The 21,289-nt window shown below is 48.4% G+C and overlaps 2 protein-coding genes across 2 annotated transcripts in view; one reads left to right on the top strand and one right to left on the bottom strand.

Annotated features, from left to right (window-relative positions):
* Znf618 (zinc finger protein 618) overlaps positions 1-12,081 on the top strand; it is a 91,012-nt gene extending 78,931 nt beyond the window's left edge. The window contains exons 14-15 of the mRNA XM_013348221.2: positions 4,355-4,456; positions 4,873-12,081. Coding sequence (XP_013203675.2) covers positions 4,355-4,456; positions 4,873-6,389 — 1,619 coding nt within the window. The 3' untranslated portion in view covers positions 6,390-12,081. The remainder of the gene's footprint in view (positions 1-4,354; positions 4,457-4,872) is intronic.
* Positions 12,082-14,331: 2,250 nt separating this feature from the next.
* Ambp (alpha-1-microglobulin/bikunin precursor) overlaps positions 14,332-21,289 on the bottom strand; it is an 11,262-nt gene continuing 4,304 nt past the window's right edge. Inside the window, exons 4-10 of the mRNA XM_005352612.3 lie at positions 21,125-21,241; positions 20,340-20,441; positions 19,621-19,667; positions 17,130-17,211; positions 15,604-15,771; positions 15,206-15,379; positions 14,332-14,445 (exon numbers count right to left, since the gene is read on the bottom strand). Coding sequence (XP_005352669.1) covers positions 14,420-14,445; positions 15,206-15,379; positions 15,604-15,771; positions 17,130-17,211; positions 19,621-19,667; positions 20,340-20,441; positions 21,125-21,241 — 716 coding nt within the window. The 3' untranslated portion in view covers positions 14,332-14,419. The remainder of the gene's footprint in view (positions 14,446-15,205; positions 15,380-15,603; positions 15,772-17,129; positions 17,212-19,620; positions 19,668-20,339; positions 20,442-21,124; positions 21,242-21,289) is intronic.

The raw sequence follows: 21,289 nt of genomic DNA, 5'->3' as shown, positions 1-21,289 counted from the left end.
TGGTTCTGTGTGATCGTGGGTGGTTCTGTGTGACTTGATGGTTCTGTGTCAACTTGACACAAGCTACAGGCAACAAAGGACAGAGCCTCAGTTGAAGAAATGCCTCCATGAGATCCAGCTGTAAGGCATTTTCTCATTTTGTGATCAATGGAGGAGGGCCCAGCTCATGGTGGGTGGTACCATCCCAGGCATCCCAGGTCCTGGGTTCTTTAAGAAGGTGGGCTGAGCAAGCCATGAGAAGCAAGTTAGTAGGCAACATTCCTCCATGGCCTCTGCATCAGCTCCTGCCTCCTGGATCCTGCCCCATGTGAGTTCCTGTCCCGATTGCCTTCCATGGTGAACCACAATGCTGAAGTGTTGGGCTTTTCCTCCCTAACCTGTTCTCTGGTCACGGTGCTTTGTCACAGCAGTAGAAACTCTTAACTAAGACAGTGGATTTAGAACTGTCTGTTGGTGAGCTTAGCAGTGGGTTCACAACTGAAGATGTAGGTTGCGGGCAGTGGGTTCACAACTGAAGATGGTTGCTCCCTCATCTTCCAGAGTCTGTGATAGCCCTTCCACAGCCATGACTGCTTGTTGTCAGGGCCAGGCTTATGCAGGTCCAGTGCAGGTTACTACAGCTGCTGTGAGTTCATGACTAATGGTTGTATCATGACTAGCTCTTTCATTCTTCCTGACCCCTTGTCCCCTTGTCCTTGGTGTTCCCGGAGCCTTAGGAGAGGTAGTATACTTTTTTTTTTTTAAGTTTTTTCAAGACAGGGTTTCTCTGTAGCTTTGGAGCCTGTCCTGGCACTAGCTCTTGTAGACCAGGCTGGCCTCGAGCGCCACTTTTTTTTTTTTTTTTTTTTTTTTTTTAGGGATGGGCACTCAGACATCACTTACTCTCAGTACCTTGGGCAGTCCTGAGTCTCTTCAGTCACCTCTATTCACCGAAAAGAGGCTTATCTCAGGCTAAGAGTAACTTTGTCTATTTGTGTAAAAGAGGTGCTTAGTCATTTTAGTCAAAGAACAGTTCTGAGTTATCCCCTTGGGCCTATGACTTTGCCGAGTATGGATCGTTGACCTGGCTTTCAATACTAAGCAATTACTTCCTGTGGAGTGATTGAATTGAATTGAATCATAAGGTGATTAGTTGATTACCTGAGTTGTGCTGTTAGTACTCAGGTGGGCACATCTTCTCTAGAAGGTTGGTTTTGTAGTTCGTAAGATTGACAGCTAGGGAAGTCTTTTGATGCCTTTTCTACCAGGGTTGCCTGCATGCATCACAACATCTGGCTCTTTGGAAGTGAGCCAGGAAGGAGGAAGTTTCCCAGCTGAGCTCCAGCGGCTCTCTGTTTTCTAAGTGATGTATGTAGAGTCTGTAGCATAGGCACTTACACTCTAGTTTTGATTGGCAGCCAAGAGGACTACAAGAGCCTGAGCTGTTTGGGGGCCTGACCAACTCTTTTGGAGGTACCCAACATCTGGCAGCTGGAATTTTGTAACTCACTGCCTGTAGGAGAAGCATTATCAAGTCATGACGGATGTCTCTCATCAATCTGCCTTTTATATTTTTATATAAAAATTGCATTACAAAATAGTAAAAATTTTAGGGCTTTTTTTTTTTTGTATATCCCATGTTTTGGCTAACCCTCGCCCTCTCTATCCCCATCCACCACTCCCCATCCCACTTCTGTCCCCAGGGTTGCACTACTTTCCTTTTCCTGTGCTCTGGCGCCCTCCCCTCCGTTTTGTTTTGTTTTTGAAGACGGTTTCTCTGTGTAGCCTTGGCTCTCCTAGAACTCACTCTGCAAGCCAGGCTGGCCCCAAACTCCTGGAGATTTGTCTGCCTCTGCCTTTCAAGCACTGGGATTAAAGGTGTGTGCCATCATTTCCTGGCTTTATAACACCCCACATGACCCCCCCTCTCCCACCCACCCTGCTCCCCCCCACATCCTGAAATCCTCTTTCTCATCTCCAGACTTTCAGGCTGAAGGTGAAGTGTAAGCTGGAATTTGCATTTAAAAGAAACAGTGTGGTGTTTCTCCCGTCTGGGTTATCTCATTCAGTATATTTTTTCTTTCCAGTTCCAGTCATCTACCTGAAAATGTCATAATTTAAGTTTTTATAGTTAAATGAAATTCCATTGTGTATTTGTGCCACATTTTCATTAGCCATTCATCAGCTGATGAACATTTAGACTGCTTTCATTTCCTGGCTGTTGTGAATCCAACAGCATTGAGCATGGGTGTGCAAGTGTCTGTACAGTGTAATGTAAGATCTTTGGGGCTTATGCCCAAGGGAAATAGAGCTGGGTCATCTGGTAGCTTAATTTCTAGTTCTTTATTAGTGTATTTTTTTTTTATTTATTTGAGAAACCCTATTTCCAACATGCCTGTCCTAGTTTACAGTGAAACCAGATCTCTATCTCTCATCTCGCACAAAACTCAACAACCTTAGCATGAGAGTTAATACCCCGGAACCTGCGGGAAGAAAGTGGGGAGTGCACCTCAATAGTGGAGACCCCAGAACCTGCGGGGAAGGAAGTGAGGAACGTACCTCAATAGCTGGACTTTCTGAGCAGTACTCACAGCCCAGGGACTAGACCAACAGTGAATCAATGCAATTTCCTGAAACTAAAATGTTTCTGTACAGCAAAGGAATCTATTAGAATAAAGAGACAGCCTACAAAATGGAAGAAAAAATTCTATCTGTATATTGGGCAGAGGATTAGTGTCTAGAAAGAGCTCAATAAATGAACATGAAGAAAGCAAGCAATCCAATTAGAAGGGGGTTATGGAATTAAGCAGAGAGTTTTCAAAAGAAGAAATACAGATGGCAAATGAACACTTTTGAAAGTGTATAGCATCCTCAGTGCAGGGAAATGCAGATTAAAACTGCTTAAGATTTCATCTCCTGGGGCTGGGGCTCAGTCATTTAAAGCACTGGCTGCTCTTGTAGAGGACCCAGGTTCAATTCCCATTCCCACATGACAGCTTTCAACTGTCTGTAACTCCAGTCCAAGAGGATCCAGCACCCTCTTCTAATCTCAACAGAGATATGCATACAGGCAAAACATAAATACACATAAAGTACTTTTTAATGCTGAATTAGAAGATCCCATCTCCAGTCAGAATGGCTACCATCAAACAATGGCAATAGTAGTCTCATAAAATGAGTTGTGGGGTGGTCTTACTACCCATGTTTTCTAGGAGGCTTTGTATAGAATTTATATTATTACTTAAGTTTTTCATAAAAATCAACCAGTGAACTTTTAAGGGTTCTTTATGGGAATTACTTAATGGGCACAGAATTTCAAATTATCCATTTCTTCTGGGATGAGCTTTGTTTCTTTGTGTCTTTGGGGTGTTTGTCTTACCTAACTTGTTGAATTAATTAACCTAAAGTTTATAGTTGCCTTTAGTCCTTTTGGCATCTGTGGGCTCCGTAGTGATGACTTCTTTTCTTTCTTTGTCCTGATGGTCTGTAGACTCTGGTCAGAGCTTTATCAAGTAGACTGATCTTTACAAATAATTGGTGTTTGTTTTTATTGGTTTTGCTCTTTTATGTTTGTCCATTTTCTACTTCATTCATTTGTGTTTCTGCTGAGTTATTTCTTCTCCTTACTTTTGGCTCAATTTGCTTATTGTTAGACCTCTTTTTAAAAATATTTGTTTTATGTGTATATGTCTGGATGAGTGAATGCCACATGTATGTGAGATGCCTGTGGAGGCCAGCAGAGGTCACTAGAGCCCTTGGAGCTGGAATTACAGTGTAGGGAGCTATAGAACACAGCCTTCTGGGAGATGACTACGTACTCCTAACCCCTCAGTCATCTCTGCAGCCTGTTGTCTGCTCAATCCATGTATGTTCTTCCCCCAACCCTTTTATGCTAAGTAACAGTTGCTAAGAGAAATAAGTCAGATCTCTAGTGGTAATTCGTCTATTTGTGTCAATTCAGTTTTCTCTTTTGTATTTAAAGCTACGTGTGTTTTTAAACTCATATTCTAGGTAAATTGGCCAGTTCATCGTCATACAGATTCTCTTGTTACCCCCAGCAACATTTGTTCTGGTCTGATTATCTAGTATACCTTGAAGAAGTAGGAGATGGTGAGACACTTTGGAGTACTTGGGGTGCACACACACTTCAGGGCTGTATTTTGTGACTGTGGTGGGCCCATGTTCTAAGAGTCATCTGTGTCCTGGCCTCTTCCCTGTCATCTCCATAGTCCTTTCTGAAGTTGTGTGGTAGCCATACCATTTTCCTCAGTTTCCAGTTTCTGAGAAGCCTGAACTGAACTCCCTGGGGTCATGTGTTGCTTTCCCTCTGCCCCCTTAGCCTTCAGAGTAATGTGTTGTCCCATTGTACCTGCAGCGGACAGTGAGAACAACATGGCCTCCAGCCAGTCCCGATCTCCACCCGCTGCGGTGGAGGAGAAGTGGAAACCTCAGGCCCAGAGGAACAGTGCCAACCACAGTAGGTCCCAGTGCATGTTTGTGTCCAAATCACCACGTAATGCCAGAATCACAACTAACCCCACATTTTCAGTTTTCATAAGCTCTTTTCTTGACGCTGTCCCTAAACACATTACTCAAGAAAGACTCCTATGTAATTCCTGTTGAAAAAAAGGTTGTGTTCAAAGGTTTAGGTGCTTAGCACCTGTAGCAAGTGTGTTGCACACATACCACTATACACAGTTCTCATGCCCATGGCATTATTACTCAGTCATAGAACTTTATCCCTATGGTACCATCAGTTGTTAAAAGCAGACCACACCAATTTGTATGCAAGTCTAAATCTAAATCTTCATACTAGCCCTTTAGAGTATTACTGCTGCCAAGTTAAACTTTGAATGTCAAAAGTAATCCTTCTTTCGTTGTGTCCCCTGCCAGCCACAACTAGTGGTTTGACACCCAACAGTGTAATCCCTGAAAAGGAGCGGCAGAACATTGCAGAACGGCTTCTGCGGGTCATGTGCGCTGACCTGGGTGCCCTGAGCGTGGTCAGTGGGAAGGAGTTCCTCAAGTTGGCCCAAACCCTGGTAGACAGTGGCGCCCGCTATGGAGCCTTCTCAGTCACCGAGATCCTGGGCAACTTTAACACTCTAGCACTGAAGCACCTGCCACGCATGTACAACCAGGTGAAGGTGAAGGTGACATGCGCCCTGGGCAGCAATGCCTGCCTGGGCATTGGTGTCACATGCCACTCCCAGAGTGTGGGCCCTGACTCCTGCTACATCCTTACGGCCTACCAGGCTGAGGGCAACCACATCAAGAGTTATGTGCTAGGCGTGAAGGGTGCGGACATTCGTGACAGCGGTGACTTGGTGCATCATTGGGTGCAGAACGTGCTGTCAGAGTTTGTGATGTCAGAGATCCGGACTGTGTATGTGACGGACTGCCGGGTGAGCACATCTGCCTTCTCCAAGGCTGGCATGTGCCTTCGCTGCTCAGCCTGTGCCTTGAACTCAGTGGTGCAGAGTGTGCTGAGCAAGCGGACACTGCAGGCCCGCAGCATGCATGAGGTCATTGAGCTGCTCAATGTGTGTGAGGACTTAGCAGGCTCCACGGGCCTGGCCAAGGAGACCTTTGGCTCTCTGGAGGAGACATCACCCCCACCCTGCTGGAACTCAGTAACAGACTCTCTGCTTCTGGTCCACGAGCGCTATGAGCAGATCTGTGAGTTCTATAGCCGTGCCAAGAAGATGAACCTCATCCAGAGCCTCAACAAGCACTTGTTGAGCAACCTGGCCGCCATCCTGACACCTGTGAAGCAGGCAGTCATCGAGCTCAGCAATGAGAGCCAGCCCACCCTGCAGCTGGTGCTGCCCACCTATGTCCGGCTGGAGAAGCTCTTCACAGCCAAAGCCAATGACGCGGGCACCGTCAGCAAGCTTTGCCATCTCTTTCTAGAAGCTCTCAAGGAGAACTTCAAGGTGCACCCAGCCCACAAGGTGGCCATGATTCTGGATCCCCAGCAGAAACTGCGGCCAGTGCCACCCTACCAGCACGAGGAGATCATCAGCAAGGTGTGTGAGCTCATCCATGAGGTGAAGGAGTCCTGGGCCGAGGAGGCCGACTTTGAGCCTGCCTCCAAGAAGGCACGCTCAGCTGCGGGCGAGCACCCCACAACTCAGGAGGATGACCGGCTGGGCAAGAATGAAGTGTATGACTACCTTCAGGAACCTCTCTTCCAGGCCACTCCTGATCTCTTCCAGTACTGGTCATGTGTGACCCAAAAGCACACGAAACTCGCCAAGCTCGCATTCTGGCTCCTGGCTGTTCCTGCTGTGGGGGCTCGAAGCGGGTGTGTAAATATGTGTGAGCAAGCACTTCTGATTAAAAGGAGGAGGCTGCTTAGTCCAGAAGACATGAACAAGCTCATGTTTCTGAAATCTAACATGCTTTAAGACTCGACTTTGGGGAAAACAAACAAAAGACAAAAGATGAAAAGACAAACATTAGGAAAACACACACACAATACTGTCACAAAGAAATTTAAGTTCTAAACACTGTGGAACCTCATTGTAAATGCCCCTGGAAACTTAAGTGCTTTTTTTAGTGTATGTGTGTGTGTGCGTGTGTGTGTGCACGTGTCCACACCCACACATGTGACATTGCATGGGTAAAGGGTGTGGGGAGCTCATGCTTCAGTGCACAGGCAGAGCACACACACACACACACACACACACACACACACACACACAAACCTGGTGTGTGTGCACACACCTGTTCTCGGGCGTGTGTGCATTGAGCTGGGTGTGTCAGGAAAGCCGAGAGACTGGGAAAGCAGATGGTTTCACTTTCCTCGGGCAGGGGCTCAAAGGACTCCATTTTCAGGTGTGCAGAGTGGGAGAAGCTGAGATTGTGAAATATTCAGGCAGCTGAGTGGCTTGAAGTCCCCTCCCCATCTCCAGCCCTTCCTTTGCATTCCTCCGACCCCTGAACCCGTGGCCCCCTCCTCTGCCACAGCTGCTCATCAGATGGACAGTTTCTGCACTGGACTTCCTTGTTTCACCTTCAGGGCATTAAGCTGCTGTACCTGTGACCTCCCCCTGGGATGTCTGGGGCAGCTGCCTTAGATACACACTATCTCCCCAAGTCAGGAAAGGAGACTTGAAAAATAGAAAACTGATGTTTTACTTTTTAATATAAGAGAGAGAAAAAAAAGACATTTTTTTTCCAGAGATGTATAGCTGACTCTACATGCAAGGTTTTTTGTTTTTTTTTCCTCCAATGCAATTTCTTATCTCTGGGGATTCAGTTTCTTTTCACTTTTGATTTAGACTGCTGGGAGGCGCTGAATGTTGTAGCTTATGTTCTGCAGTTTTGTTTTGTTTGGTTTACTTGCCCTTTTTTGATGACAAGTCACACTGTAAACCAAGCTCGTCTCAGAGGCGGTGATCAGGACGCACATGGCAGCAGTCAAGCATATGGCTGTGCATCTGGGGTAGGGAGTTGAGAGGAGTCATGGTTCCTTGGCTGTGGCTTTGGTGGAAGCCATAGTGGGCAGCATGTGGCTTTAGGGGTCCTGAATGTCAGCAGGAGGCCACTGCCTGGTTTCTGCCTGTGGTAGTGTGCATGTCAACCTCTTGAATGTTCACCTCCATATGACTCACCACATCCTAACCTCCAGCTCTTCAGGGACCGTCATATACTCCACATCTGTGTCTGCCAGACCTACAGTCTCTCTCCCTCTCTCCCCTGGGAGTCTGTAGCCCTCAGAGGTCTCCACAGGCACCGCAGACCTGCAGTCAGGGCATTGGTGTGGCACAGTACGTGGCTGGTTGAACACTTGGCATCCTGTGGGCATGAGCTTAACTGAACGCTGTGAAAGGGGTTGTTAGCCCTTGCTGCTGATTCCCCCTGGGTGGGAACTCGTGTTCTACACAGTCCAGATGCTAAGAGGGGACAGATGAGCACAACCTCCCCATAAATAAAGAACTTGGTGTCCCTGGTCCTCTGGCGACCACAGCTGTGGGATGGGCTTGCATGCACATCAGGCTGAGAACGGCCACCCCTGTTGGTTATTTGCAAAAGCACCTCTACCACTTGGGGCTTGGACTGGCCCCCTCTTCCCAGTCCTAAAGCATTACTCAACTGAAAGATACCTCGACTTCAAAAGCACTGTACCCAGAGTGTCTCCAGATCCCCAACAAGAGGGGTGAAGATGGTTTAAAAACTCAAAGGCTTCTTGTTACGTTCCAGGTTCCAAAACACTGTCCTTGAGGAGTAAGCCTGCACTCTTTGCCTCAGCAGACTGCCCAAGCTATCCTGCTGATACTCAGATTCACAATAGAGCAGAGAAGACTGTCCAGTTCACTCCAGCTTTGATCTCAGGAACCTCCACACAGTCTCTACTCCAGGGCAAGTTCTGGGCGATTCCATCACAATGTCTTCAATTTGGGTCTTAGCATCAGAGGAACCTCTGTTCACAGTGGAGAAATCCAGACAGGAACGAATGTCACTCCCTGAAGAATGTAGGAATGTCTTCAGACTTAGGACATTCCAGAAGGTGGGCTCTGGTTGGCTAATGGTGTACGCCTCCAATCTCCCTCAGCTATTGGGAAAGGGGCCACAACCTGACACTTGTAGGCACACTGGAAGCGGAGTGCTCAGTGCAGTCAGTGAGAGCCTAAGCTGGGCTGAGCTGCTGTTGCTGGCTCACATCAGCCAAGCCCGTATGTGCTGGGCTGAGCTGCTGTTGCTGGCTCACATCAGCCAAGCCAGCATGTGCATTTCAGGCATTCTTTTTGAAGCATGGAATATTTGCCCTCCAGAAAGAAAATTGGTGTTAAACTCCAGGCATCTGGTCAAAGGCCGTCACTTCCTGTCCAGTTCCTTCGCACTTAGACCCTGGACTTTGATCTCCTCCGTAGGTCCAATACGAGCCCCAATCAATCCTCAGAACCTGTCTCCCAGGCCGCCTAGTCCTCACAGATTATAAAGTGGCAGGCTGTCAATCATTTCTCTCTAGTTTCAACCAGAAAGACTGTGCCTATCACACGGTGCACATCCTGCAACCAACAGCTCATAAATCCCAAAGATCTCCCGGGTTCATCCACAGGCTCCCGCAGCAGCAATAGCCACCTTACCAAATTCTAGTTCAGCCAAAGCACTAAGATAGGCTCTTCCAGTTTGTCTCCAATTGCCTGGGCTGGCCCTGACCTTCAGAAAGGTCTTTGTCATCTGCCTTCTCGTTCTGTGACCACTAAAGTTCTGCACCATAAGCTTTGGGGGACTGGGAGGCCAGGAAGCTGGGCCATTTCTATCTCTGTTCTCATAGCTTACCTTGAGCTGTGTGATTCCCTGGCCGAAAATTGTCTTTGCTTTGACATCTGTGAACCCAAACATGGAAGTAGAGAAGATGAACATCCATTAGCAATGTTCTCTGCAAAGTTGAGGTCACTCATGAAGCCCAAGCCAGGGACTGTGACTTGTTTGCCTGGTGGCTCACCGCTCAAGAGGTTTCAGGTCTGTGAGGGGCGATTGTACATGGAAGCCCTTGTTCTTAGCGTGGCTGTGTTCCCAGGACCCAAGTCTACCTGCCAGGCCTCCTTTGCATGGCATATTCAGCAACCAGAAACAAGACGGGTGCTTCCCGAGCACAACTGTCTGCATTTCATCCCTAGGGATTGCCTGCACAGAAGTCTTGTGCTACAGCACCAATGATGTCACCATCCCACTTGAGGACTTCGTGTTTGGCATGGTGGGGCAGGCTTGCTCTTGGCCGGGGAAAGGTGCCCGTTTCCTGGTGGGAACGGCAACCGGTGAGAGTGATGAGAGCCCAGCTTGAGGTTTTAGGACGGTCCTGACCCCTGCTGTGCAGGCTGGCCAAGAGTCTTCATTTCACTTTGACAGATATATCTCCTGCACTTTGAAGACATTGAAGAATTCTACACGGCATGTTTTCCACTGTGAAGCTGAAGCTCTGCCATTGGAGCCCACTTTTGAGCAAGGTCCCCTATTTTCCTGGCCACAGGCTAGACTGCCCAAGAAGAGCAGCACCTGAGGAGAGTCTGGGCACTGTCTGTACTCACTCTGAGGACACAGGGTCACCAGGAAGGATCAAAGCTGGTGTGTAGGTGAAAAAAGACCCTGTGGGATGCCACCCCAGACCTTATGCCATGCTTCAAGAGAAGCGCATAGGGCACTCCTTACCGCATAAGCTGTGCCAAGCCCCCAGCTTCCTGGCCTTGGCAGTGGCGTGACACTATTGTGTCTGGAATATATCTAGAGGAAGGCTTCTGGGGGCAGAACCAAGAGACTAAGGCTCAGGCTATACCCTGGAAACAGTGCTCAGGGGCTCCTGTCCCCAGGGCAGTGGGAGAGCTGGCAAGGAGGTTGGCCCTTCCCTTCACTGTGGCTAACGTTTGCTAGGCCAGTTATGGTGAACCAATGATACAGTGTTTCCTCTTACATTTCCCTCCTGTCTCCCCTTTACAGGGTCTAGGGGGGGGATTTATGGCTGTGGTTGTTTTTCTTCCTATCTCATTTGGGTCTGAGGATGGCAGTCTAGAGAGCCCAGGCTTTGACCAAGGGAAACTGTGGTCTCTGAGGTTTCACATGGAAGAGGGTGGCACCTTCAAGGTTCTATTTCCATATGGGAAATTGACTAGGCTTGGAGTTGGCATTAGCATCATGGCCCACCAAGGTCCTACCCACCCAAGCTTCCCATTGGGAAACCTTGACTCTTTGAACCAAAGTTCCTTAAAGGGGCACAGCCCAGCCTTGTCCTTCGGAGCCTGAATTTGCATATCAGCTGGAAGGAAGAATCCTCCCAAAGGCTCTCCTAGGACCCTTCTCCCACCCAGTCAGGGTGGGTGGTTTCCTCAACAGGGCTCAAGCTTGTGACCAGATGTAGGCTGGGTCTGGCCAGCCAGGAAAGAACCAAGAGCCATGTGGCAGGGCCTTCTGGGCCCCCAGCATCAGGAAACCATTTTGTACAACAACCTGGAGCAGAGATATTTTTAAGAGGCATGAGTTATTTTTAGTTGTCTCCTGATCCTGTCTTTTTCCTTTCCCCCACAACTTCACGTGGATGATCCGTTCACATCAGGTAAATCTTGAGAACGCCTTGGTGCCCCCATCCTCCTGCCCCCCAACTCAGTGACCACATGTGTGCGTCCCCATCCTGTCTCAGTAGTAATGACGTTCTAGGCAATACCATAGACACATCCGTGTCTCGCTTTGAGTGCAAGAAACTCAAGTCATCTTTAAAAAAAATTAAAAACACAAAAAAATTACAAAAAAAAGCAAACACACACACAAAAAAATATCTTTTTTAGGCCAGAGTTTTCTACAGGTATTAATGAATATTTTTCTTAATCCTTATAAGTTTTATGTGTTTAATATTTCTTAATACCAGTAGCATTAATTTATACTTTTGTAGCAACATAATATTTTTATAAACAGCCAGTGCTTGGCTTAAGTCTTCACGGGGGTTTGTGCAGGGCTATCTTAGGGACCCTGTGTACCATGTACTGTATTTAAGAGTTACCTAGTGTCGCACTTGCTGTGTTAATTAACAAAGATGTCGTTGGTGGTCTCCTGTCCCATGGCGTGGTTCCCGCAGTCCTTCAAGGAGCCACATTGCATGGAGTTGAGTTGCCAGTTCTGGTGATACATAAACTCCCAAGTCAAACTTGTGGGTTTATTTAGGGTTTTCTGTGCGTCCTTTTGGGGTGTTTTGCTTTTGGTTTGGATACTGTTTCTCCATTTTACAGCCAAATAGGTTTCATGCTGTTTAAAAATTTTACTGATGTTAAATGGAGGAAAGGAACAGAAAAATTTTAAAAAGAGAGATTTTTACAAAGTAATAAAATTTAAAACTGAGCTGTTTCAATGTTGCTGTTTTTACCTGTCTGTTCTCATTCAAAATGGAGTGTTCCCATGGAGAAGTGGAAGGTTCCACTGGGTTCCTTAAGTCACCAAAAGCCCTAGCCCAAGATTCAGTTTCTCCCCCGACCCCCAAACCCAGTTGGTTTATGCCAAGGCAGAAAGACATCCTTTCGGTGACTGGAGGACCAGTCGCTGGGCGCGTTCACAGTTCATGTCATCAGTGTTGTATTTATGGTTTTACAATAAAACGGCCTCTAGGAACTCTGGTGTGTGGTCTTTTTCTTACAGTTGGAGTTGGGCCATGCTATCACAGATCACAAGGCTGGGTGAGGAGGACAGAGGTCAGGCACCCAGAGGGCTTGAGCCTGTCATACTCTGAGGTCATACTTGCCACGCCTTATCTAAGGGTCATTGGTTGTCACAGCATAGACCTGGCTCAGCCAGTGTTTGATGGATTTGGAGAAGGTATCAAAGGAGACCAGGAGCTGCTGTGAGAGGTTTGTTTCAGAATAAGGGATGGATTTAATCAGTCCTGCTGGTTTAGGATGTAAGGCACACATCAAAGTAGGCCTGGCCCCAGAGCTGTCTGCGAGGTCCCTTCAGTACAGTGCCGGGAGTCTCCCATGCAATGTGTATGTGTGTGTAAAGAGCTCTCATGTGTACCATGAGAGTCTTCCCTGGGGAAGACTAGCCCAGTCTTGATAGCATTGGGACTGTGAACAGAGTTGGCTCCCACAACTGATTCTGATGTCACAGACAAGACGACATTCATGCTTTTCTTATGTAGATTCAAAGTTGAGGGGGAAAAGATCCCTCCAGAAAACAAACCGAGGCCTGTCTAGAGGGGATGGTAGAACACCCCAAGGGAGCCCAGCGTGGGTGAGTAGAGCACAGACCCCTCCCACCTCAGGTCCCACCCATGTCCCTGACAAGCGGTGGGTTGTCTCACTCTACGAAGCTGAGCCCCTTGGGTCTTCCAGCAAAAAATCCTGTCAAATTCTGTGCAGGTGTCATCTCTACAACAGCCCAGCCCTGCAGGCATGCCCCCATGGAAGCTTCTACAAAAGAACCAGGGCATCTGTATGCCAGCAGTTGGTGCAGAAGTTTCTCCACAGCTGAAGTTATCAGGAAGATAGCAGCATCCACAGAGTTTTCTGAGTTCCTTTGACCTTGAAGGTCAAATAAGGTCAGGCCATGGCCTGTGGACCTCACCACTGAAGGGCCAGCCTCTGGGCTATATGATCATTTAAGAAGGTTTTTATTAAGTGGCTGTGTCTGTACTGTAGCAAGCAAATCTAACTAGTAGCCACTAAAAAGCCTGTGGCAGGACCGAATGTGCTGTGTTCCCTTTCAGGGTAGGAGTGGTGTGGGATTCCTGGGACTGGGTTACAGGCAGGCCTCACCCCATTGCACTAGAAGGATAACTGTAAAGCTGTGGCAAGCCCCGAGCCTCTGGTGTGTCTTCCCATAAGCACTGAGCAGCCCATCCAGCATGTGGTAGCCCATACCTCTGATCCCAGCTGGATAGATATAGGCAGACAGTCATGGGTGTGAGGCCAGCCTGGGCTACACAGAAGGATCTTATCTCAAAGCCTCCAAGATCTGAGCAGATTTTCATGAGAGCAATTTTTAATAGGGAATTCAGAATTATGCAAAAATCTACCCCGTGAACCTGACCTTCCACCACTGGTAGGAGCCAGCCAGCATATGGAACCTTTACTTTCTGTCACAGATGTGTCCCCCAGATAGCCCAAAATGCCCCAATTAGAGTGGTACCTCCAACTCCCATTGGCAGCTGTCTCTGATATATGAGGATGGATTATATGGTGATGGTGTTTGTTAGCCCCATGGAGAACCTTACTGAAAACTTCTTTCTGCACAGTTGCCTGTCTGCCATGAGCATAAGCACTGTCCCTTCAGAAAAATCTCTTCTCTTGGAAAATAAGAACTCCAAGTTCCAGACCTTGAAGGACAAGGTAGTGTCTATGTGTGTCTTGAGACTGTAGAGTATTCTAGACTCTCATCCTCCTTGCCTGACAGAACATGTCAGGCCAGCAGAGGGCTGGGTGAGGACCCCGGGAGAAGATGGACCAGCAGGTGCTGCAGCTCCAGGAGGTTTGGGATGTCTACGGGACAAGCTGACAGCTGGAGGGAACCACTACAAAGGATTTGGGTGTGACAAGGGTGGGGACAACCTCAGGCACCTGAACATTCCAGGACGCCACTATTTCTTTGTCCTTGGGTCTTAGCCCCATCCAACCTCTTCTAGAAACACATGCCAGAGTTCCTGGGCTTTCTTCTTCTTTTTTCTGTTTGTTGAGATGAAACAAAATAACCCCACTCTGCCCTACTGCAGAATTAGGGACTATTGTGTTTGAAGTGGTACACAGCCAGGATCTTGTACTATAGGAAGTTGTCACATTGCAAGGCTTCCTCTCCTGGAAAGGCTGGGTTACTCCTTCCCCTGCAGTTCCCTTATTCCAAAGACAATGACAGTGAGATGTCAACACATAGAGTACCAGGAGGTGACGGCGTGTTTTATTTGGGTCCAGATCTCCTGGGCTGGTCCACACTGGGACAGACAGTGGCTCTCCTCTCTTCAACTGCGCATTAGCTCCTCGTACCCTGCAGATACAGAGAAGCTCGTCCTTGGGCTGGGATGAAACCTTACTTGCCAGACGACTTCTCTCCTGTGGCTGTTGCCTGGAACAGCCTGACCTTCTGACTTGCTGTAGGTACTGTTCCAGGGGAACACGCAGGGCCCGAGGGTTCTAAGTGGCACCTCGTCCTTCTAAGAGCAGCCCCTGCCAGCTGAGCACTAACTCTCCAGTGGGTGCTGTGACGTTGGGGACGTGGGCCCTTTGTCTTTTTTTTTTTTTTTAATGAGATTGTAAGGCTGGCTTCTAATTTCCCTGTGGCCAGGCCTGGTGGCACAGCTTTATAATCCCAGTGACAGGAAGATGGGGCAACAAGATGATAAATCGAGGCCTTCCTGGGCTACAGGGAAATTTTAAGGCAAACAGAGCAACTGGCTGAGACTCTTCCTCAAAACAAAAGCTTAAAAATAAAAAGCTCAGCACTTAGCATTTGACAGAGCTTAGGTTCAACACTACTCAAGGTAGGGCGTGCCCTTCGGTTCTGGTGGTTAGCCCGAAGGATCTGAAGGTCAGCACCATCAAGCTCCTCAGCTGCCCTGCACGCCTCCTGCTGATGCCTAGCTGTCATCTTCTCTGATCCAGCTAGGACCAGCTAGGTCATGTTTCTGGCTGTGGGCCATTTCCCACAGGAGGAGCTGAGGCTCTAAGAGTGGACCAGGCTGCTGTAGTTGAATTGTCCAGTGCCCAGCTCACCAGGACTGCCCTGCCTGCCCCTCCCAGGGCCTCACCATCACCCGGAACTCCGCAGTACTCCTTGCACTCCTTCTCGGAGTAGAACTTGTTGCCGTTGCCTTTGCAGCCCCCGTAGGTGAACTGGACACACTTCCCTTGTGCTGCGTCGAATGCCCAGAGCTCTATATTGGCTCGGCAGGGGCCTTGGACTATGGGGAGATTGCAGGCCGCTGTGGAGGAGAGAGGGACAGGGAGTGTCAGTCACTGTTGCCGGTGCTGACGGGACATGCACAGGGCTACTAAGACAGGGACGGAGGAGTCTGAACCTTTAGAGCGCATGGTCCTTTTACAGACGGGAAGCTGGATGTGTCTCTGGGAGAGGGGTCATGTCTGACCTAGGCCACCTGTGTCTAGATGTGGAATGATGAGAATTGAGGGCACAGAGGGTGATTACCTATGGTCCGGCATGTCTGCAGACACTCCTTCTCAGAGATGAAGTTGTTGCCGTTGCCCAGGCAGCCCCCATATTGGAAGGTCTCGCAGGCCATGGAAGCGCCATTATAGTAATACCTCTCTATCATCCCTAGGCAGGGACCTTCTGAGTAGCGGAGCTGACAGGAATCTGGGGAGGAGCAGAAGAGCAGCACTTGCTGAGCACTAGCTGTGTATGCATGTATGACTTATGCATCACCCGTGCTAACAGCACTTGTGTGTATGCATGTACGACTTATGCATCGCCCGTGCTAACAGCACTTGTGTGTGCCCATGTATGACTTATGAATCGCCCGTGCTTGTTTAGCACTTGTGTGTTCCATGTATGTCTTGACATGCATCACCAATGCTAACAGCACTTGTGTGTGCCATGTATGACTTATGCATCACCCGTGCTAACAGCACTTGTGTGTACCCATGTATGATTTGACATGCATCACCCGTGCTAACAGCACTTGTGCGTACCCATGTATGTCTTGACGCATCACCCATGCTAACAGCCCCTGTGTGTACCCATGTATGAGTTGACATGCATCGCCCGTGCTAACAGCACTTGTGTGTGCCCATGTATGACTTATGCATCACCCGTGCTAACAGCACTTGTGTGTACCTATGTATGATTTGATATGCATCACCTGTGCTAACAGCACTTGCTTTGTGTCTGTGTATGGCCTGATGTGCACCATCCATGCTGAAAGAACTATCAACTCATCCATTGGATGAGAAGCAGGTCTTCACTACTAATGGGTGAAACCCAGAATGAATACCCAAACCCAAACCAAAAGACTCATAACCCAGAATGTGAGGTTTACCAGTGACCCAAAGACCTATCTGCCCAGAGAATCTAGCTGGTTCCCCCTCTCCCCAACATCCACCTTGACCACTTCACTAAGGTGCCACCCATGCCTTTGCTCTCCTGTGACCCATAAAACCCTTCTTGGTGCCTGGACCCAGCCTGAATTCCCTTGGCCCTGGGAGGTGTCTTTCTTCACCTCACCTCTCTCTTCTTAGGATCACCGGCCCTTTGATGATGCTCTCCATTGGACCTATCTTTTGCTCCCTTGGAAGTCTCCCCCACTAAAGCACAAAGAGCCAAGAAGACCTCAAGTCTGTATGCCCACCACAAGACCTAGGATGGGGCAGACTTGGCATCTGCTGAACAAGTTAAATGAACTGTCATCCACAAAAAGCATCCTCATGTCCTTCTGCATTACTTACTCAAGAGCCTAGCTCAGGAGAGGAGTATCCCACTATATAGACAGGCAGAAATCCACTCCTCCTGGCAGAGCTGAGCTCCCCTGTACCTGGGACCATATCTACTGCTCCTCTCTAACCCTCAGGGTACAGAACTTCATCTGCCATATCTGTGCCAGCCGTCAACTCTAGCACAGAGATGGGCCTCATAGTGCAGAGGCAGCCTTGGCGAGGCAGCCACGGGCTCTCTCTTTACGTCATGGCTGAAGCAGGTAAACAGATGGGAGTCCTTACCTTCTTTCTTGAGGACCTCAGTTACCAGTGGCCCAGCCCCTGATCCCTCATTTTCTTGGGGCAGCACTGCCCTCCGGGCTCTCTAGAGAGAGGAGAAAATAGCTTTATAGAGATCTCAGTGTGTTGCCCCTGAACCAGCGGAGTTGTGTAAACAGACTAAAGTGCCTAATGAAATGTTAGCGCCAGTATCAATCTAAATTCCAGAAGTGGCTTCCCAGGGTGCCATGCTCAAGAGGGTGTCTGCTGTGGAGGCTCCTGAGGCAGAGTCCAAGGCCGATCTTAAAAGGGATGGGTAGGGAGACTGCTGGCCACTAGGCAGCCTTTCGGCTCACATGAGTGGTCTAAGACTTGAACAGGCAGAACTTTGGTGGTCTTAGATTGTTTCTTCTTTTGAAAGGCAACTGAGAATTTGGGGGCCCTGTTCTCTTCCAGATCCACTTTAACCTGGTGGCATATAGGCCTTCCAAAGACAAGCTAGATAACAGCTGCTCAGAGGAACTGGATTAAATTGAAAGACGATTTTCACTTAACAAGGATGAGAGCAAGAAACATGAAAAAAAGATTAGGTCACCAGTAAAATTCACAGTGATCTCCACTAATGTAACAACAGCCATCAGTGATGGAAAGTAAAATTCATGGTGACCTCCACTAATGTAAGAGCTGCCATCGGTGATGGAAACCTTCAGACTCAGAAAAGATGTCGGGTTTAACCTCATAGTTGAGCTAATAAAGTGCTATTTAGATATTGCAGGAAATAAATCCGCATCCTAGGTGTTATGGAAGGAAGACAAATAGGGTAAAAATTATAGAAAAAAAACTTTTCTGAGTTGAAGGAAGATTTGGGTTGCCCAATCATGAGGGGAAAGGAAATCATCAAAATTTAAAACAAACAATAACAACAAAAGACTCCAAAACTAAAAAGACTTATAGACATTTCAGAAAACAAGGACAAGGAGGCTGGTGGCCCTTGAGGTAAATAACAGGATTTAAACACAGAAGCTCAAGACAAAACATGAAGGCCATGGAGAAGCTTGCAATGCAGTAATTCTCCCTCACCCACGCTGTTGACCATGGTAGATTCAAAGAAGCACAGTCTCAGCTGGACAAGTGTGCTGGCTAGAGTCATCTGAGAGGAAGGAACCACGGCTGAGAAAATGCCTCCATAAAATCGGGTTGTAGGTAAGCTGGGAGAGCATTTTCATAACTAGAAGTTGATACCAGAAGGCCCACCCCATTGTAGCTGGCACTCCCGGGCTTTTGTAAGAAGCCTGCTGAGCTAGCTATAAAGAGCAAGCCAGTAAGTAGCACCCTCAATGGCCTCTTCATCATGTCTTGCCTCTAGGTTCCTGGCCTGTTTAGTTCCTTCTTGACCTCCTTCATTGATGAACAGTGCTGTGGAAGAGAAAGCAAAATAAACCCCTCCCCGAGTTGCTTTTGGTGATGGTGCAATAGAAACCCTAAGACATCAAGAAACCAGAAATATGGCTCATGTGGTTTGCCTGGGGGGGTTATATGTTGTTATAGAATAATTTTCCACCAAAGAAAAGGAAATTTAAATGCCAGGAGTAACATGTAATTGTACAGAGGCTGTGGTATCTTCCGTGGAGGATTCAGCATGGTTGTGGCTGATGCCTGGGGGATGGAACAAGACAGTGCAGAAGTTCTTCCATCTTGTATTCTTGCTGAGATCACTTCAGGTTGAACTAGAATCTGGCCTCCTTGATGGAAAATCCTATAGAAAATTACCCAACTCTTGTAGGAACCAAAAGCTGGGATGTTCTAGCTAACTTAGTGTTGGTCAAAACTGCTTTCTTCAAACAACTGATTTCTGAGAAGTCATCCCCCTGCAGCTGCAGAGTGTGGTCCCATCAGGCTGGAATAAAGAGTTTCAATTGTCTATGTGTGTAGGTGGTGCTTTCTGGTGAGATTTCTGTAACACATGGAGGATCTTTGTCACCAAGCTGGGTCACCTGGGCAAGGACATGAAGGTCAAATCCCTGGAGGCGATCTCCCTGTTCTTTCTGCCCTTACTGGAGATAGATTATTTAATTTTTCCTGGGTACATTCCTTAAGGATGAGGTTTTAAAGATCTTAGCAATGCAGAAGCAGACTTGGGCTGGCCGTTGGACCAAGTTTAGTGTTTCTGTCACCACTGGGGACTTACATGGCCATATTGGTCTAGATGTTTAGTGCTCCAAAGAGGCGGCCACTATTATCCAAGAAACCAAGATCTTGTTCAAGCCTTCTACTGTCCCAGTGTGAGAGGCTACTGGGGAAAAATACTGCCCACATAAGGTAACAGGCTACTGGGGCTCTGTTCTTGTGTGCCTCGCCCTGCTCCTCACTCCCAGAGACACTGGCATTGTCTCTTGCTCCTGTGTCTAAGAAACTGATGTTGCTGGCTACTTCTTCAACCCCAGCCGGCTGATGGTCTTGACAGTGCAGAGGCCCTGGGGCATGGCTGCTGAGGAAGGGTGGAAGAAATACTTACCAGAGGTGACGTGGTCACCTGCTCCAGATCCCCAGGGACACATTCCCCTAGGCAAGGACACAAAAGAAGAGTGCACAAGAGGCCCAGGTTAGGAGGGCAGACCCAGGAGATCCTAGACCCAGATTTCTGTTTGGTACAGGTGAGCATTGTGTCCTGTGCTTTAGAGCACTTGGCGGAGGGCCTCCTCACATCACTCAAAGCCACTGATGGGACAGTCTACATCTTGGGTCATCTGAGCTTCATTCCGTCAGTATCCTCAGGAGGTCAGCAACAGTGGCATCTACAGAGCACTTCCAAGGTACCATGTCGCTAAAGGCTCTATCTTGCTGACCCCCACAGCACTGTGACCCCACTGACAGATGAGGCAAGTAACACTCTAGGAAGGCTAGCCAGAAGCCACACCTCTCTCTGTGCTTGAACCGCTAAACTTGAATGTGGGTATCTGACTGTGGAGTCTGTGCCCTCAGCACCGAGGCTCTGCGGCTTCCTCAGCCTTGTCTGTGGACACCCTCATGGAGACTTGTGCCCCTGGGACAGGAATGGGCTTGGTCAAATGCTGCCTCTGCTAGTGCACGCTCTGAGGCTTGGAGCAAACCCAGGAGTTTCTGTTGCCTTGTTTGCCTCTGGATGCTACAGGAAGATGCAGAGACTAAGGATGTCCTCTGGGGGCAGGACAGATGAGAGGCCCAAAATTCAAAGTGGGTCAAGATGCCACTTACCTCTGTCAGCCATGAAAACGATGGAGTTCTCAGGGATGCCCACGCTCAGTGCCACCTCCCTGAACTCCTGCAGAAGGCTGTCCCTCAGCTGTGGCTCCCGGCCTGCGGATGGAAAGCAGGGGAGATACCAAGAGCCAAGGCACCTGGCTGGCCAGGTAGAGTGACCGTGTCCAGTGAAAGGTGTAGAAAGGGTTAAGCCGTTAATTCTCCTTGATACACTGTTGAAAGAGGGCTCCTGAGGGAGAGATTGGCCCATCATAGGTCGGGTTCTTCCTATTGGCTCTGTCTGGGCCCTGGCGGCTTTGGAGTCACTTCCTTCCTGCCCCGTTGTATTTCATGAGGGTACCTGTGTTTGTCTATGTGGGCAGCTGTGCAGGCAGAGCTAGGGGTTGAAGAAGGAATTCAACTCCGTTGCTCTCCCACTTACTCATTGGGTCAGGGTCTCTCTGTTAAACTCAGAACTCACAGACACTGCTGGTCTTCCTTTCCAGTTTGTGTGGGGGTCCCCTGTTGACTGAAATCACAGGCAGCTGACCATGCCCACCTGCTACTTATTTTTGGTTCTATGAATGCCAATTTGGCCTTATGGGATTGAACCACTGAACTGTCCCCACGACCCCAGGAGTCCCTTCTAGAGATGAAATGAGAAATGTACCTCACCAGGGAGGCTGAGCTCTTCTTCCTCAAGGCCAGGACCCCTTGTGTATCCCTAACCAGAGTTCTCTCACCAAGAAAAAGCAAACTTCCCGCCCCAGCTCCAACAGGTTCCTTGTTAAGGCCTTTACCATAGAGTTTGGCAGTGATGGTGGGCCCATGGTGGCGGCTGAACTTTTTGGTCAGGAAAATGGCATACTCATCATAGTTGGTGTGTACCACATAGGATTCCATCGTTACGTTCCATTCTGTGTGGGAGATGCAGGCAGACCAAAGGTCAGGTTCTTTACCCTGGA

Source organism: Microtus ochrogaster, chromosome 10 (assembly GCF_000317375.1).
Source record: "Microtus ochrogaster isolate Prairie Vole_2 chromosome 10, MicOch1.0, whole genome shotgun sequence".
NCBI lineage: Eukaryota > Metazoa > Chordata > Mammalia > Rodentia > Cricetidae > Microtus > Microtus ochrogaster.
Note: the sequence above shows the minus strand (reverse complement) of the source record. Positions and strands in the feature narration are given on the sequence as shown.